Source organism: Pseudophryne corroboree, chromosome 7, assembly GCF_028390025.1.
Source record: "Pseudophryne corroboree isolate aPseCor3 chromosome 7, aPseCor3.hap2, whole genome shotgun sequence".
Classification (NCBI taxonomy): domain Eukaryota; kingdom Metazoa; phylum Chordata; class Amphibia; order Anura; family Myobatrachidae; genus Pseudophryne; species Pseudophryne corroboree.
This window is the reverse complement of record NC_086450.1, coordinates 410,617,632-410,633,779: the sequence shown is the minus strand read 5'-3', so window position 1 is coordinate 410,633,779 and position 16,148 is coordinate 410,617,632. Positions and strand designations below refer to the sequence as shown.

Sequence of the window (16,148 nt, the reverse complement as noted above, 5' to 3'; positions counted from 1 at the left end):
TCAAACTCTTGAGGTGCCAGTGGCTCCTAGTGGTCCTGTCTATACCCCATGGTACTAATGTGGACCCTAGCATCCTCTAGGACGTAAGAGAAATACATTTGTTAAAACAATTCCTATAGTAGAAATTAGCCCCCAGTTCCTGGTAGACATCCAGGGTATAAAGGGGGAGGAGCTTAGGCTTTTGGAAGTAATTTAAAATCTTAGATTAACAGAAAGACACTGATTCAATCTGATGTCATTTTAAAACCTTATTGCTATGAGGCAAATTATAATATTTTACTAGTCAGTCATTCCTAGCTGTCTAATAAGAAACTAAGGGGTCTATTTACTAAAGCCATGGACGGAGATAAACTGAACGTAGATAAAGTACTAGCCAATTAGCTCCTGACATTTTTTCAATCCCAGCATGTGACATGGCAGTTAGACACTGATTGGCTGGTACCTTATCTCCATCCAAGGCTTAGTAAATTGCCGCTGACTCTGTTGTTGCTCCTCCTCCTGACCTAAGGACCCGCTCTTCAAAAACAGCTAGATGATGCAATTTGACTGAAATAAAGTTGTCAAAGTCTGTGGCTTTCAAAAGAGCAGCATAAATAAGATTTATTTATATATTTTGTTTTTGTACAATCAAATGCCTGTCTGGAGCAGTTAAAATACGTTCCAAAAGACGAAGAGACCTTACATCACACACATTGTTCCCGGTTCACAGAAGAACACAAGCGTTGGGTTAGTTTCGCAACAAGGGCAATCAGTGCAGACCATGCAGTGGCTTTCTGTCCCACAGGGAAGATGTACATTCACTTTAGTTATTCCATCTTTGGGAAGGTGGAGGCTGAGTTGCATTATAAAACAGCACCCCCTCTTGTTAACAGGTAAAATATCAGCTGTTCACTCCCTAAGTTGAAGCTGACATTCCTTAAAGCTCCCGGCACCTTCGTTGGTACCCTGTAAAGCTGTAAGGCACTGTGGGAGTAGTGCCACCGCTGCATGTAATGTTACACTACAAGTAATCTCTTTAAGTATTCATGATTCTGAAATACGAAATCCCTTCTTTGCTGAACTCCCTTTTTGGCCTAAAGTGTCCACCTATATATAAAAAAACAAAAACAAACAAAAAGTTGCATGATTTGAAATCATCGTAGTGCTAGGCATGTTTTGCAATCCAGCAGTAAAACAATTAGGTCATCACAATGGTCTTCTGATGGACCAGTGCCTTGTAGGAATGGATGCCAAGCAGACAAATGTCAGTGGTTGATCTTGGTTCAGTGCGGTCACTCCCGGAAGGACAAAATGATGGACAGAGGACAAGGGAGAGGTGGACATCAGGTTATCACAATATGTAGTGGACGTATATAAAATGTAGGAAAAAAGGAGGCACCAGAGGAAATTGGTCATCATTGTAAGCGAGCTGGTCACAGTAGTCCAGCAACAGACGGCCGCAGCCCTCACTGGGATGTTTAGAATTAGGACAATCTTCGTCGTTGAGTCTGGACAGAGAAACCCTCACTGTTGTAACTGAAATGGTTAGACAGACACGGACACACTACTTCCTCTGCGGATAAAAGTCCTGGCTAGACGGCAAAAACAGAGTAGATCTGGACGGAGACACTGTTGAGGAAAACCACCCTGGACGGACACACAGAGGAAATTGTAGGACAAACATAAAATGACTGTTAAAATTATCCAGTCTATCTGCACCAAAGGCAGTGTCTGCATTCAGAAGTAGACCAACTGTGTGGTCCTTTGAGACGCCCCAAACTTCTGCCAGGTCCTTCTATACTACACATGCCTCTGGTGGCTGCTGGAAATGACTGAAGCTCAGGAAGACTTGCTCCAATGAGATCTGACTGACACAGTAATCCTCCAGGTCAAAGTTCTCCTTGGCCTTTTCTAAAGTACCGAACACCTGGCAAGAGAAAATGTATTATTGAAAACTTGGAAATAACTGGACTTAAGTTAGAAAGTCTATAATTTGTTCAGCTGTCGCATACAGGTGCTACCATGCTGTAGATAAATAAAGGAGGTATAATAACATGATAGACCATAAACATAGAAGTTTGCTTAATATGTGGTTTTCAAACAGGGATACTTCTACCCCCTATGGGTACTCGCTATGATGTTCCAGGTTTCTGTAATGGTGGGGCGGTACATCTAGCTGATAATTATACACATAGGCAAACAGAAATCCCTGGCCCCATGCATCCTAGTAGAACCATGATGACAAAATTAAGAAGTCTACCTCTGTAAAAGAAAGATTATAGGTGTTCTTAATTTTATTCTTGTGACATTTTTTGTTGTTATTGTTGAATCTTTTATCACTTTTATATATAGTGGCGCCTAAATATTTTATTTAATAACAATTATATTCATTATAAATATATTGCTTTGCAAATGGTGGGGGTACAAATAGAGCAAATAGGCTGCCAGGTGGAAAATTATGAAAAACCCAACTGATTTGACGTGGATAATGACAAAGTCAGGCTGAAGAGCATAAGGAGACCCACTAAGCAGTGTGCTGAATGGATATAGCTCTAATCTAGGAGGCAATCAACTAACCAATCAGAGGTCATCCTAAAGCACGCAGAACATTTAGACAAGGAGTCAGTGTTTAAGCAGATCACAATGGAAAAGCTATGACAAGCCAGGATTGCAGGATAAAAGTAACAGGCTTGAGGGCATTTTAAGGATATGCGAGTTAAATAGTTACCTAGTTGGTAAAGTTAAAACATTAAATGCAGATATTTTTAATCTAGTTTAATATTAACTCATTGTTATGAAATAAAGCACCAGAATCATTTTCTTACCTGTGCCCAAGTCAGCTCCTGGTTTGTTATATGGTAGTGGACCATACCCTGGTGCTCGTGTTTCAGCTGGCTGCCTGCAGGGGGCATCAAATCATATGGCAACGTAAACAAGGGCACCCAAAATCTAGTGAATATTTTCTGCAGTAGTAAAAATCAATGTAACTGCATGGATTTGACCGTTTGGTCTAGGGGGTGGTATTCATGTGACCGCCGGTCTGCTGACCGACAGTCACATGACCTCCTCCACCATCCCGCCGGCTCAGTATCCCGATGGTCGGCATGCCGACCAACAGGGACTATTTCCACTCGTGGGTGTCCACGACACCCATAGAGTGGGAATAGAACCCGTGGCGAGCGCAGCGAGGCCGCAAGGGGCTCGCTGCACTCGCCCCTCCCCGCCGGGATCCCGGCGTCGGTATGCTGCCGGGATCCCGGCGTCGGTAAGCTGACCGGCGGTCAGGAGACCGCCGGTCAGCCATACTACACCCGTTCTAGGTATAGAAATCAAACAAATAAAGTGATGACAGCCCTGGTCAAACTTTGGCATGCTACATGTTGTGGAACTGTAAGTCTACGTATGCACTGCCAGGAAGAGACAGAGCAACAGCGGTAGAATTAAGGAAAACTAAGTAGGAACATCAAAGTAAGCAGCTGTGCACGGATGATAAGAAAGCCTTGGTGAAAAGCACATAAGCCACACAAGAAGAGAGGAATGCAGTTAGTACAAGTTGTTGAAGGCAATAAAGCAGATCGTACATTTGCCTGAAGGTGGACAATAATCTTTACCTGCAAATATTAAAGATTTCCAACTGCAAATGCTGCCCCTATAGTATTCTATGGGGGCTGCTATGCAGATGGCGTTAGCCTGTGGCTACTAGATCGTAAACTTTTACGCCGGCCATCCCGTGACGCATGCGCCAGCTGACATGAACGAGGAAGTAATGTGATAACGTAAGCTATTACTCTGCTTTAAACTTTTCTTATCGGATCCCGTCTCCTAGCGAGCGCAGAATGGTGAATGTGCGTGTGCAAATTTATGCAAAAGCAATTTATCATATCTGCATTAAAACTGTGGATTGTGACAAATATGGGATACGGTCACTAAGTCGACAGTCGTTAGTTCAACCACTATTGGTCGACATGCATTAGGTTGACATGGTCACTAGGTCGACATACGTTTTAAAACATTTTTTTTTAAACTTTTTCATACTTTACAATACACGTGGACTACAATTGGGAATAGTAACATGTGCTGAGCGCAGCGGAGCGAGGCACCTTGCCCGAAGCATGGCGAGCGAAGTGGTGGGGACACGGTGCACTAATTGGGGTTCCCCGTCACTTTACGAAGAGAACAACACCAAAAAAAGTTTTCAAAAAATCATGTCGACCTTTTCACCATGTTGACCTGATGCATGTCCCGATAAATATTTCCCTTAATGTTAAAGGGGCCGATGTATCAAGCCTTGGAGAGTGATAAAGTGAAGTTGCCCAAAACAACCAATCAGCTAAGTGGTTACCATCAATTGACTCACCTGGGAAGACGCTCTGTACAAAATCTTTAAAGGCAACCAAATTCTCTCCCTCTCTGGAAGTCTTGGCAAGCAACGTGTACCCGCTACCAAACTTGCTTTTTAGGTGTTGAGGGCTGCCGAGGCACTTGAGCTGACCGTTCACCATAATGGCGAGCCGGGTACAAAGTGCTTCGCACTCCTCCATGCTGGGTGAAGAGGGGAAAAAAAGATAAAAAAGACAAATTAAATTTCCGAATCTTGGTCCATATTCCGAGCTTCATATTGCTTCACACTCCAATGTGTAACACTTTTACCTATGGGAAGTGATGATCACAGCCTTTCCACTCTCCCGCATCCTTGTCACTGCATCCCACAGCAATCTACGGGCCACGGGGTCCATTCCTGTGGATGGTTCATCCATGAAAATGACTGGTGGGCCGCCAATCAAAGCAATACCGGCACTGAGCTTTCTCTTGTTCCCACCACTAACAAAGATAAGAAAGAAAATGCGTGAGATGAAGAGTGATGCAAGAAAATAGGATTTTGGGACTTACCAGATAAATCCTTTTCTTTGAATCCATAGGGGGCACTGGAGTACTCTTGGGATATGGACGGCTTTAGCAGGACAGGCACTGAATATTTAAATTTAGTAACTCTCCTCCCCTCCATACTCCCAGAATACTTCAGTGTTTTTTACTGAGCCGAACAGGAGCGATAGAGAGGATGAACAATGGAGAATTACATATAACATTACGGACAACAATAAAGTTGACCCATAACGTAACTGACAACTAAACAGTTGACAACATAACCCAGAGCCGGCCTTAGGCATAGGCAAACTAGGCAATTGCCTAGGGCATCTGGTATGCCTAGGGGCACAAGCAGCTTCTGCTGATTAAAATGATATGCAGCATGCCTATATTCTGTGTGTAGCATTTTGTATGCAGATACAGCCACAGTCGCACACAGTATATAGGCATGCTGCATATCATTTTAATCAGCAGAAGCTGCTTGTGCATCCTAGCCACATAGCAATGCAAATAAGATGCATTTTCATAAAAAATAGGCACCAGACGTTAGCAGAGCTGCCAGTTGATTCACGGCAGGAACTACATATGTGTCATTATTTGTATAAGGACATTAATAATGTGTAACATATGTGTAAGGGGCACTATGTGTGTCATTATGTGTTTAAGGGCACTAATAATGTGCAGCATATGTGTAAGGGACATTATGGGGTATATGCAATTGCGGTCGAATTGCCGCAAATGTCGAAAAACGGGGCATTTTCTACGCAAAAAAAAAAATTCGACAATGCAATACAGTACTTTTCGACAAAAAAACGGACGTTTCAGATTCGACTTTTTGAAATTCGACAGTTGTCAAATTCGACATGTCTGCAATGGTAAAAATGCGGCTTTTCGACAAAAGTATATTCAATTGAAGAATGTCGATTCGACAACAGTGCTTTTCGACAGTAATTTCGTCAATTTCATTCCGCCTCACTTTGCTGGCGGAATCTAATAAAAATTTTTTAAAAACATGTTTTTTTTAGTCTTTTTTTTATTGCTAATAGTATATCTATTTATATTAGAAGGGATTATTTACTTGGTTTGTCTATTAGGAGACACAAGTATTATTTATATATTTTTTAAAAGAATATATATATATTTTTTTTAACTGACTAAAATATTATGGAGAGATCAGAGCATGGTTTTCAGTGGGAAGCGGTGGGAATGGGTTAAAATCAAGAAAAAAAAATGCGTGGGGTCCCCCCTCCTAAGCATAACCAGCCTCGGGCTCTTTGAGCCGGTCCTGGTTGTAAAAATACGGGGGGAAAAATGACAGGGGATCCCCCGTATTTTCACAACCAGCACTGGGCTCTGCGTCCGGTCCCGGTGCCAAAAATACGGGGGACAAAAAGCGTAGGGGTCCCCCGTATTTTTAACACCAACACCGGGCTCCACTAGTCAGAGAGATAATGCCACAGCCGGGGGACACTTTTATATCGGTCCCTGCGGCCCTGGCATTAAATCACTAACTAGTCACCCCTGGCCGGGGTACCCTGGAGTGGGGACCCCTTAAATCAAGGAGTCCCCCCCCTCCAGCCACCCAAGGGCCAGGGGTGAAGCCCGAGGCTGTCCCCCCCATCCATGGGCTGCGGATGGGAAAAAGCTGCAAGGTCTATGCAGCGAAACGCGTCATGCATTTACCCTCTGGAACAGGACAACTCTGAATTGGACCCGAACCAGCCCACATCACCAACCAGCTATCCAGTGGAGTCCTAGAGAGGCACCATCCTATTTCCGCATTGCATGAGGTACCCACTACACACGGGACATTGCTATAACCCTCTAGCGGCATATGGAACTTTCATTTGGACTCTCTATAATACCATCTAAAAGGGACTCTTTACAGTGGAATCTAACTGGACATATCATCTATGGGCAAAATGTGGAACGGATCCTAGAGAATATAAAACATCAGTCCTGAATCATTACCTGGGGTAAACTTCATCCTTCTTATACCATTGGCAAAATCACTTTTTGCTTATAATTGGCTGATTTTGCACAAAATACTGTTTTTTTTAAAAAGAGTTATTGTTTTTTAATAAATTGTTTTAAAATTTACACACTTAGTGATTGGTACTGTTCTTTCCTCTGACAGCGCAGCCTTCTTTTCCTTTTCTTTGTACTCTGAGGACACCTTGCAGAAAGGTGTGTACAGACGGCAAAAGAGCCAAACGTCTTTGAAAGTAAATTGATAAGGCAGAGACCTGCACCTTTAGTGTAGATAAACGCACTCCTCCATCCAACCCCGTCTGTAGAAATAACAAAAGACGGGATAACTTGAAAGATGATGTCGGAAACTTCCGAGCTTCACACCAACCTATATAGGCACGCCAAATTCTGTGATAATGAGCTGCCGCAACTGGCTTCCTAGCACGTAACATGGTTGGTATAACCGATTCTGGAATGCCATCTCTTCTTAAGAGGGCGGTCTCAACAGCCACCCCGTCAAACGCAGCAGCGCTAAATCAGGGTAAAGGAACGGACCCTGTTGTAACAGGTCCGGACGTAGCGGGAGCGGCCAAGGATTGTCTGCGAGTAGTCCGCGGAGATCCGAGAACCATGCTCTCCAAGGCCAATGAGGCGCCACTAGTATGACTGTGGCGGACACTCGTTTGATCAGTTTTAGCAACAGAGGGAGCAGCGGAAACGGTGGAAACAGATACACGAGGCTGTACGGCCACGCGATTGTGAGAACATCAACCGCCACTGCCTTTGGATCTCGCGTTCTGGACACATACAGGGGCGTTTTGCGATTGTGGCGAGATGCCATCAGGTCCACTTGTGGGTAACCCCACCTCTGGACCAACATGTGAAACACTTCTAGATTTAATGCCCATTCTCCTGGATGAAAATCCCGACGGCTGAGATAATCCGCCTCCCAGTTGTCCACTCCCGGAATGAACACTGCCGACAATATCACTTGGTGATGCTCGGCCCAATTGAGGATTCGAGCTACTTCCCGCATGGCCATGCGGCTTCTCGTTCCTCCTTGTTTGTTGATGTAAGCGACCGCCGTCGCGTTGTCTGACTGCACCTGGACAGTCTGAGACTGAAGCATGTTCACTGCTTGTCGTAGCGCATCGTAAATTGCCCGGAGTTCCAGGACATTTATAGATAGCAATCTTTTGTGATCCGCCCAGAGACCCTGGAGCTGACAATTTTGAACCACAGCTCCCCAACCTCTGAGACTCGCGTCCGTCGTTAGAATTATCCAATTCCAGACGCCGAACCGTTTCCCTGTGAGATTGTGTACTTTGAGCCACCAGAGTAGAGATACTCTGGCCCGTGGAGACAACCTCACCCTCTGGTGAATTTGCAGATGCGAGCCCGACCACTGTGCGAGCACATCCAGTTGAAAAGGACGTGAGTGAAATCTTCCGAACTGAAGCGCTTCGAAAGCCGCCACCATTTTCCCTAACAGTCGTATGCACAAATGTACCGAGACTGTGCGTGGTTGAGCACTAACTGTACCAGATGACGAATACTTTGCACTTTCTGGTCTGGTAAGTAAATTCTTTGATTCACCGTATCGAGAATCATTCCTAGAAATTGAAGTCGTTGCGACGGAATCAGATTCGATTTCTTGAAGTTGACAATCCAACCGTGCTGAACTAGCACATTGAATGTCAGCAAGGCATGTTGGTGGAGCATCTGTTGAGACGGAGCTTTGATGAGTAGATCGTCCAAGTACGGGGACTATTATCACTCCCAGGAATCTGAGATGAGCAATCATCACAGACATCACTTTGGCGAATACCCGAGGCGCTGACGAGAGGCCAAACGGTAGAGCCTGAAATTGGTAATGGTTTTGCCGTACCGCAAACCGTAAGTACCTCTGATGCGGTGGCCAAATCGAAATGTGTAAGTACGCATCCTTGAGATCCAGCGCAATCATGAATTCCTGTGGTTCTAAACATGCAATTACTGACCGCAGGGATTCCATCTTGAATCTGTAGTAAGTGACGTACTGATTGAGACCCTTTAAGTTAAATATTGGTCTGACCGAGCCATCCGGCTTTGGTACTACAAAAAGGCTGGAATAATAACCCTGACCTTGTTGGTGAACAGAGACCGGAATCAAAACTGCTGAATCCAGCAGAGACTGAATGGCAATTTGCAGAACCGCCATCTTGTCTTCAGACACCGGCAGTCCTGTCTTGAAAAACCGCACAGGTGGGAGACAGTCGAACTCTATTTTGTAACCTTTTAACACTAAATTGCGGATCCACCCATCTGTGGACATCTGGAACCACGCCAAATGGAACGTCTAAAGGCGTGCCCCCACAACTGGAGATCCGAGATGGGCTGGTAGCCCGTCATGCCACTGGCTTTTCGGTGACCTTAGTGTCTTGACGACTGGTGGTGGTTTGTTGAAAACCACGTCCTCTACCTCGTCTACCAGGTGTGGTTGTTCCTCTACCACGGCCTCGAAAGGGCTGAGGTCTAAAGGATTTAAACGCTGGTCCAGAGTATTTCCGTCTAGGTACCGTTGGAGGCAATGGTAGGAAAACAGACTTCCCCCCCGTGGCCTCGGAAATCCATTTGTCCAATTCAGGACCAAACAACTTCTCGCCACCCCTCTGCCTCCGCCTGCCAAGAACGCAGCCAGAGTGCTCGCCGTGCCGTAACCAGTGACGATGAAAGGCGAGAACTGACCTGATAGACGTCAGTAGAAGCTGTACAAAGATAATCAGCAGCTTTGCAGATTTGTTCAGCAAGAAGTATAAGGTGATCGTCCTGTAGGGCGGACTTGAGTTCCGTCATCCATACAATTAGCGCCTTAGTTACCCAAATGCCAACCAAACCAGGTCTAAGCAACACTCCTGCTGCTGTATACATCGACTTTAGCATAGCCTCTATTTTACGCTCTGAAGGGTCTTTAAGCATAGTAGCAGTTGGCACTGGAATGGTTAATTTTTTAGTAAGTTTTGACACAGACGAATCCACCATTGGTGGATTCTCCCATGTAGATGTCACAGACTCTGGAAATGGGTAACTAGACTTAAATCGGCGAGGTATAGAAAACCGTTTATCCGGATTCTTCCGTGACTCTATTAACATCTTGTTAAGAGATTCAGAAAAAGGAAAACACACTGAAGATCTGTGTCGTTTAGTAAATACCACCTCATCATTTGTCAGAGTCTCTTCAGGCTCTGTAAACTTCAGAGACTGATGCACCGCCCTGATGAGATTATCAATGCCCGGACTGTCAATATCCTCACTATCTGACTGCTGGTCTAATTCGCCATCCTCATGCTCATCTTGGGCCGTGAGGTCTGGCATAGAATCGTCAGAAAACAACATAGCAGAAACTGGTAAATCATAAGACAAATGAAAATTATCCTTTCTACCCGAAGTGGACTTGGACCTTTGCAAAGGCTGAGAACCTTCTGGTATCTCTGGCGGTCTCACCCTAGACTCAGATCTTGCAGTTTCCCGCTCGTGACGAGCGGCGTCCAATTCAGATTGCAACCCAGCCATTACATCCGCTAGTATTGCCCATTGAGGGTCGGGGGAAGAAACCGGAGTAGGAACCGGAGAAGAAATCGTATTTGTAGCTGAATTTACAAATCATACTGTGCACGTGGTAGAACCATCCGGTAACACACTCTTACAGACATTGCAGTGAAACTGCTTTTTTGTTTTTGCCTGTGCCTTACTCATTATGCAGGCAGACAACACAAATAGACAAAGACAGACAGCTCGCACGACTCAGTAAACTGTTACTAAGGTGTGTCTCTATATGGCCGAAATGCAGTGCACGTGGCCAGAACTATAAGAAACCTGATCCAAAATTCCCACTAACACCCCTGCGCCATCCGGTGGAGTAGTGTTGTAGGACAGGAACGTTCTGGAATCATAAACAGGAAGAAACAGGAAGCATGGTTAAAATGGCCCCCATGCCATGCTTACAGTCATAATCACAGTTTAGGTTATAAATACAGGTTGAGTATCCCATATCCAAATATTCCGAAATACGGAATATTCCGAATTACGGACTTTTTTGAGTGAGAGTGAAATAGTGAAACCTTTGTTTTTTGATGGCTCAGTGTACACAAACTTTATTTAATACACAAAGTTATTAAAAATATTGTATTACATGACCTTCAGGCTGTGTGTATAAGGTGTATATGAAACATAAATGAATTGTGTGAATGTACACATACTTTGTTTAATGCACAAAGTTATAAAAAATATTGGCTAAAATGACCTTCAGGCTGTGTGTATAAGGTGTATATGAAACATAAATGCATTCTGTGCTTAGATTTAGGTCCCATCACCATGATATCTCATTATGGTATGCAATTATTCCAAAATACGGAAAAATCCCATATCCAAAATATCTCTGGTCCCAAGCATTTTGGATAAGGGATACTCAACCTGTACTTGTCTATACATTTATAGCCTGTAACTAACCCCCTGTTAATAAAACCTTAATAGCCTATTCCTTGTTAACCCATGCAGCCTTGCTATATTTTGCTGCTGCTATGGGCATTCACTCCCCCTCACCCCGCCTGCAGCTGCGTTGCTTGTGAGGATAGGTTTCTCACCCCTACTGCTCCCCCCGTGTACCTCCGACTATCCAGCGGACGGGAGCGGGTGCAGGGAGCCGGGGAGCGCTGTGCATAGCGCCGGGGAGCTGCGGTCCGGAAGTGCGGCCGGCGTCTCCGAGTGACGTGCGGCCGCTCCGAGCGGTGTCCCCGTATACAGCGGCGGGTGGAGCGTGGCGGGCGCTGAGTAGCGGCCGAAGACAGTGGCGGGTGGAGCGGCTGGGTCGGGCGGCCCCGTAAACAGCGGCGGCTGTGGCGGGCGGCTTAGTGTGTAAGCAGCGGCGGGAGCAGGCGGCGTTAATGGAGCACGTTCCCCACACAGCGGGGCGGCAGCGTGAACTGACCGCCCTGTTCCCCAGCATACCTGATGTCCTGTAGTGAGGGCTATGACGGGGCTTCTTCTGTAAGCTTCCTCCAGCCTTTCCTGCAGCTCAGACAGAGTTGCTGTTGGCTGTGAGGGTGCTCTGTGTGAGGACCGACATGCCAGTAGCTGCCCGTGCAGCATGCACTATCCCGGACCAAGCTTCTTGCTAAGCTGGGAAGGGATGTGCTGAAGTTGTAAAAGAGAAAAAAAAAAAATAGTATAAGAATCAAAGTATGAGTGGAGGTTCCACTCGCACGCGTCACTGCTGTGAGCACAGAAAAAACACTGGGGTATTCTGGGAGTATGGAGGGGAGGAGAGTTACTAAATTTAAATATTCAGTGCCTATCCTGCTAAAGCCGTCCATATCCCAAGAGTACTCCAGTGACCCCTAGTGGATGAAAAAGAAAATAGGATTTTAAAACCTACCGGTAAATCCTTTTATCTTAGTCCGTAGAGGATGCTGGGGATGCTTCAAGAACCATGGGGTATAGACGGGATCTGCAGGAGACATGGGCACACTATAAGACTTTGAATGGGTGTGAACTGGCTCCTCCCTCTATGCCCCTCCTCCAGACTCCAGTTATAGGAACTGTGCCCAGGGAGACGGACATTTCGAGGAAAAGGATTTATTTAATTATTTTAAACTAAGGTGAGATACATACCAGCTCACACCTCAAACACGCCGTACAACATGGCATTCAACAACAACGCATGCAACGGCATTGACTAACATCAGCCACAGACTGACTGAACTCAACACAACATATGTGTAACCATAACCAATAACTGCAGATACAGCCTACACTGGGACGGGCGCCCAGCATCCTCTACGGACTAAGAGAAAAGGATTTACCGGTAGGTATTAAAATCCTATTTTCTCCTACGTCCTAGAGGATGCTGGGGATGCTTCAAGAACCATGTGGTTTATACCAAAGCTCTAGAACGGGCGGGAGAGAGCGGATGACTCTGCAGCACCGATTGACCAAACAAGAGGTCCTCCTCAGCCAGGGTATCAAACTTGTAAAACTTCGCAAAGGTGTTTGATCCCGACCAAGTAGCAACTCGGCAAAGTTGTAACGCCGAGACTCCACGGGCAACCGCCCAGGATGAGCCCACCTTCCTGGTAGAATGGGCTTTTACTGATTTCGGTAACGGCAACCCTGCCGTAGAATGAGCCTGCTGAATCATATTACAGATCCAGCGTGCAATAGTCTGCTTGGAAGCAGGAGCCCCAATCTTGGACAAACAGAGCCTCTGTTTTCCTAATCTGAGCCGTCCTGGCGACATAGATTTTCAAAGCTCTGACCACATACAGAGACTTCGATTCCGCCAGGGCGTCAGTAGCCACCGGCACCACAATAGGCTGGTTCACATGAAATGATGAAGCCACTTTCGGTAGAAATTGCTGACGAGTTCTCAACTCCACTCTATCAGCATGGAAAATTAAATATGGGGCTTTTGTGAGACAAAGCCGCCAACTCAGACACTCGACTTGCGGACGCCAAGGCCAACAACATGACTACTTTCCAAGTAAGGAATTTTAACTCAACCTTACGCAAAGGTTCAAACCAATGCGACTGCAGGAACTGCAACACCACATTAAGATCCCACGGTGCCACAGGAGGCACAAATTGAGGTTGGATGTGTAGCACGCCTTTCACGAAGGTCTGAACTTCTGGAAGGGAGGCCAATTCTTTATGAAAAAAGATCGACAAGGCCGAAATCTGTACTTTAATAGAGCCTAACTTTAGGCCCGCATCCACACCTGCTTGTAGAAAATGGAGCAAACGCCCCAGGTGAAATTCTTCCGTAGAAGCCTTCTTGGATTCACACATAGAAACATATTTTTTCCAAATACGGTGGTAATGCTTTGCCGTTACTTCTTTTCTAGCCTGAAGAAGTGTGGGAATGACTTCACTGGGAATACCCTTTGGGGCTACGACCGTCAAACGCAGCCGAGGTAAGTCCTGATACACGCACGGTCCCTGTTGTAACAGGTCCTCCCGAAGAGGAAGAGGCCAGGGATCTTCTATGAGCAACTCCTGAAGATCTGGATACCAGGCCCTTTTTGACCAATCCGGAACAATGAGGATCGCCTGAACGCTTGTTCTTCTTATAATTTTTATCACCTTTGGAATGAGTGGAAGTGGAGGGAACACATATACCGACGGAAACACCCACGGTGTCACTAGGGCATCCACCGCTATCGCTTGAGGTCCCTTGACCTGGAGCAATATCTCTGAAGTTTCTTTTTGAGGCAGGACGCCATCATGTCTACTTGAGGAACTCCCCAACGACTTGTCACTTTTGCAAAGACCTCTTGATGAAGACCCCACTCTCCTGGATGAAGATCGTGTCTGCTGAGGAAGTCTGCTTCCCAGTTGTCCACTCCTGGAATGAAGACTGCTGACAGAGCGCTGGCATGTCTTTCCGCCCAGCGAAGAATCTTCGTGGCTTCGGCCATCGCCGCTCTGCTCCTTGTTCCGCCTTGGCGGTTTATGTACGCCACCGCTGTCACATTGTCTGACTGAATCAAGACAGGCAGACCTCGAAGAAGATGTTCTGCTTGCAGTATGCCGTTGTAAATGGCCCTTAATTCCAGAATGTTTATGTGTAGACCAGCTTCCTGGCTTGACCACTTTCCCTGAAAGTTTCTTCCCTGTGTGACTGCTCCCCAGCCTCGGAGGCTTGCATCTGTGGTCACCAGGATCCAATCCTGAATCCCGAACATGCGTCCCTCCAGAAGGTGAGAACTGTGCAGCCACCACAGAAGGGAGATTCTGGTCCTGGGAGCTAGAATTATTTTCCGGTGCATGTCCAGGTGAGACCCGGACCACTGGTCCAAGAGGTTCCACTGAAACACCCTGGCATGCAACCTGCCATACGGAATGGCCTCGTAGGCCGCCACCATCTTCCCCAGCAACCGAGTGCATTGAAGAACTGACACCTTTGCTGGTTTCAAAATCTGTTTTACCATGTTCTATATTTCCAGAGCTTTTTCCACTGGAAGAAAAATTATCTGCAATTCTGTATCATTCTGAATCATACCCAGGAACGACAGCCGTGTCGTCGGATCCAACTGTGATTTTGGCAAATTTAGGAGCCAACCATGTTGTTGCAGAATCGTCAGTGAAAGGGCAACATTCTTCAGCAATTGCTCCTTGGACCTCGCCTTTATGAGGAGATCGTCCAAGTATGGGATAATTGTGATTCCCTGCGCAAGAGAACCATCATTTCCGCCATTACTTTGGTGAAAATCCTCGGAGCCGTGGACAGACCAAACGGCAACGTCTGAAATTGGTAATGACAATCCTGCACAGCAAATCTCAGGTAAGCCTGATGTGGAGGATATATGAAGACATGTAAGTAGGCATCTTTTATGTCGACCGACACCATCAAATCCCCCTCTTCCAGACTGGAGATCACTGCTCGGAGACATTCCATCTTGAATTTGAATTTTTTTAGAAAGAAATTGAGGGATTTTAGGTTCAGAATCGGTCTGACTGAGCCATCCGGCTTCAGGACCACGAACAGGCTCGAATAAAAGCCTTCCCCCTGTTGTGACGGAGGCACTGTGACAATTACTTGATTTTGACACAACTTTAGTATTGCAGCGCTTACTATCTCCCTTTCTAGAAGAGAAGCTGGCAAGGCCGATTAGAAAAATCGGTGAGGGGGCACGTCTTGAAACTCTAACTTGTATCCTTGGGTTACTATTTCTACTACCCAAGGATCCAGGTCCGAGTGCACCCAGACCTGACTGAAGAGTTGGAGACGTGCCCCCATCGGTGCCGACTCCCGCAGAGGAGCCCCAGCGTCATGCGGTGGATTTGGTAGAAGCCGGAGAGGACTTCTGCTCTTGGGAACTTGCCACAGCCTGTGACCTTTTTCCCCTTTGTCACACGCCAGGGGCAGCGGCGGCCACGCTTACCCCTGCGTGTCTGCTGGTCGGTCCGGCGGCTCTCACCTCCGGCGGTCCTCGGGTTCCGGCGTCTGGCTGGCGCGGCTCCCGGCGGTTCCCCGGAGCGTGGGCGCCGCCATGACGTCCGGCGTCACGGGGGCAGAGAGCGGCTGACGTCACCTACCCACTCCACCAATCGTGAAAAGGCGGGGAATTCAAAACCAGACGCTGGGCAGAGCCCCGGCGCCTGAGTATCGTCTTTTCCCCTAAAGTGGATGCCAGTGCTCCTGTTCACCGTGTGTCTCCCTGCAGCTGTACTCTAGTGCTTCCAGCGTTTCAGGGTGTCTTTCGGCAGCCGAGTTTCCAGAGTTCCCAGCAACCAGCGTGTTTCTTTGCAGTGCAGTCATCAGTGTCTTTCACCATCGCTCACAAGTTCTTCATTCT

The 16,148-nt window shown here is 46.5% G+C and overlaps 1 protein-coding gene across 2 annotated transcripts in view; it reads right to left on the bottom strand.

Moving 5' to 3' along the window:
• Nucleotides 1-570: 570 nt before the first annotated feature.
• The window catches only part of ABCA3 (ATP binding cassette subfamily A member 3), a 90,476-nt gene continuing 74,898 nt past the window's right edge, over nt 571-16,148 (bottom strand). For both annotated transcript variants that reach the window (XM_063934691.1, XM_063934690.1), the window contains exons 28-31: nt 4,630-4,800; nt 4,337-4,521; nt 2,805-2,878; nt 571-1,906 (exon numbers count right to left, since the gene is read on the bottom strand). In XM_063934691.1, coding sequence (XP_063790761.1) covers nt 1,775-1,906; nt 2,805-2,878; nt 4,337-4,521; nt 4,630-4,800 — 562 coding nt within the window. In that variant the 3' untranslated portion in view covers nt 571-1,774. The remainder of the gene's footprint in view (nt 1,907-2,804; nt 2,879-4,336; nt 4,522-4,629; nt 4,801-16,148) is intronic.